At 49.1% G+C, this 2,500-nt stretch overlaps 1 protein-coding gene across 1 annotated transcript in view; it reads right to left on the bottom strand.

Moving 5' to 3' along the window:
• LOC119579666 (neuroligin-4, X-linked-like) overlaps positions 1-2,500 on the bottom strand; it is a 38,828-nt gene that overhangs the window by 164 nt on the left and 36,164 nt on the right. The window contains 3 exon segments of the mRNA XM_037927578.1: positions 1-1,326; positions 1,578-1,705; positions 1,707-1,753. The exon segment at positions 1-1,326 is cut by the window's left edge and continues 164 nt beyond it. Of these exon segments, the coding sequence (XP_037783506.1) occupies positions 588-1,326; positions 1,578-1,705; positions 1,707-1,753 (914 nt within the window). The 3' untranslated portion in view covers positions 1-587.

Here is a 2,500-nt window from a genome sequence, read left to right as displayed (position 1 = left end):
ATTTCTCAGAGAAAACGTACACAAATTGTTTATCCTAAAAAGGTGAAGCGAAGACTTCGTCACAGAGCTAGACATTTTCTTCTCCTCAGTTTCCCGTGACCGTTTATTATTGTTTTTTTGTTCAATATCCGTGAACTGTTGAGCAAGATACGAACATTGCACTCAGGGCAGTTATTACTATGGAGTTCATTAAGTTCCTCCGTGTTCATGTCGGTGTTACGTATGATCATCACACAGATATGAAGCCATAAATCATGGAAATAAGAAAGGAAAATAAAACATGTACTAACTGTGGTAACCCGCTGGGATGAAAGAGTGGAACACTAATTTAAACGAACTAACAACTTGAGTGTCATGACCTAGCCAGCATGGAGGGGACGGGGGAGGCGGGGGAGGGAGTGTGTGGTTTGTGTCGGGGGTCGGGGTCTGGGGTCGGGGGGTCATGTTGCTTGGACTGGGTGCTGTAAACGCAGTGCGGGTCAGAGGAGGCGACGGGGCGGTGCGACTACAAGGATATTGGGAAGAGCGGCCTGAAGAGGTGGCGAGGAGAGGGGGGGGGTTACACTAGGAAGCCGCCCTTAGGGTTGCTATACCCGCAACTCTCCTATGTTGGAGTCTTTGGAGGGGCTTTTGGAGGTGTTAGTGCTGGGGGAGGTGAGTGTGAAGGAGGTTTGCTTGAGGAGCGGCTGCGCCTCCGAGGTGTGGCAGGGGACGCGCGGCGGTGGCGGGGCCCGCGGCACGCTCAAGGTCAGGCTGCCCTGCCCACCCTGCATGCTCTGCGCCTCGCAGGTCACGTGCTTGCTCGTGCCCCGGGGCAGAGTGTGCAGGTGGGACACGCCCTGGGCCGTGCCGTAATGGGCTGCCTGGCTCGGGTAATCGGCAAACTCCGGTGGCGGGAGGTGGGTGGCCTGGGCCATGGGCGTCGACGGGGGCGCCTTCATCCCCGCCGCCGACATTCGGGCGGCTACCTCCGCCTTTACGGCTAGGCTGGGTGTGGGCGGGGTGTGCACGTCTCCACTGATACTGTGGGCGGGGGCCAGAAGGCCGCCGTTCTCGGCCACCTTTTTGGCCTCCATCCGGGACTTGTCGCGCTGATAGTACACGCCGGCGAAGATCAGGACGTTGAGGATGAGCAGCGAGCAGCCGATGGCGATGGTGACCGACAGCGCCGTGGAGTAGGCGGCGAAACCGTCGCTTAGGGACGGGTGGCTCTGTTTCCCCGTCTTGTTGGCGTCAGAGCCTGAGGCCGTCGGTTGCAGCACCGCACTCACGTTGTACTGGCGCGTCGTGGTCGCCACCGTCGTGGTGTCGGGAGGCAGAATTACCCTGAAGGAAAATATGAACGTGGTTAGTAACTCCTGTGTGCAGCCCCTCTCTCTCTCTCTCTCTCTCTCTCTCTCTCTCTCTCTCTCTCTCTCTCTCTCTCTCTCTCTCTCTCTCTCACTCTACCTGTCTATTTATCTATCTTTCTATCTATCTATCTCTGCTAATCTCAAAGGCGCTAAACAAAAATATCACAAAAGCTTCTCGATGCAGAGCAACAGTAACCAGTCTAAAAGGAGGCGCAGATAAAGTACCTGGTGACGGGCTCGGATCGGACGAATCCCCTGTAGGAGTTCCAGTCGTTGTGGTTTTCAAGGTGGTGGTGTTCTTCGGGGGCGTCCTTCCCGGCCCGGTGCAGCTGCGGCACCAACTGCAGCCAGAAAGCTCAGCTGGTGGGAGCGGTAGTGGTCGCGAACCCGAGATTTCAAGCCTGAGAAGTGAGGGGACGTTGACCACGGGAAGATATATACATACAGGCTCTTATGGACCGACTAGCACACAACAGTCTGCATTTTCACCTTTTTTTCAGAGTTTACACGGAAACCTACCCATCACAGTTGTAGGTATAATTATATATACTGCGTTCTTGCTCTCTGTCTGTCTGTCTGTCTGTCTGTCTGTCTGTCTGTCTGTCTCTCTCTCTCTCTCTCTCTCTCTCTCTCTCTCTCTCTCTCTCTCTCTCTCTCTCTCTCTCCTCTCCTCTCTCTCTCTCTTTCTCCTCCCCCACCCCTCTTTAATTTTTGTTCTCTATATGTTATCTATTTATACAACTATCTTGTTTCTAAAAACGTCCTTTACTCATGAGTGTGAGATAAACACATGAAATAATAACGATTACAACAGCAACAAAAATGATGGTGATAATGATAATGATAATAATGATGAAGATGAGAGTAATAATAATAGTAATAATAATAATAATGGTAATAATAATAATAATAATAATAATAATAATAATAATAATAATAATAATAGTAATAATAATAATGATAATAATAATAACAATATACAATATTAATAATGATGATAATAACAAATTTACCAACAATATAATAATAATAATGATAAAGATCATGATTATGATAACGTTGTTATTGGAGATCTTGGCCTTATTAAAAAAGGTACAGATAAGTTTCTTGAGCAAATACCAGGAAATCCAAAATTAGAAGAAATCCAA

This window comes from Penaeus monodon, chromosome 12 (genome assembly GCF_015228065.2).
Source record: "Penaeus monodon isolate SGIC_2016 chromosome 12, NSTDA_Pmon_1, whole genome shotgun sequence".
NCBI lineage: Eukaryota > Metazoa > Arthropoda > Malacostraca > Decapoda > Penaeidae > Penaeus > Penaeus monodon.
The sequence above is the reverse complement of the archived record's forward strand: the minus strand, read 5'-3'. Positions and strand labels throughout refer to the sequence as shown.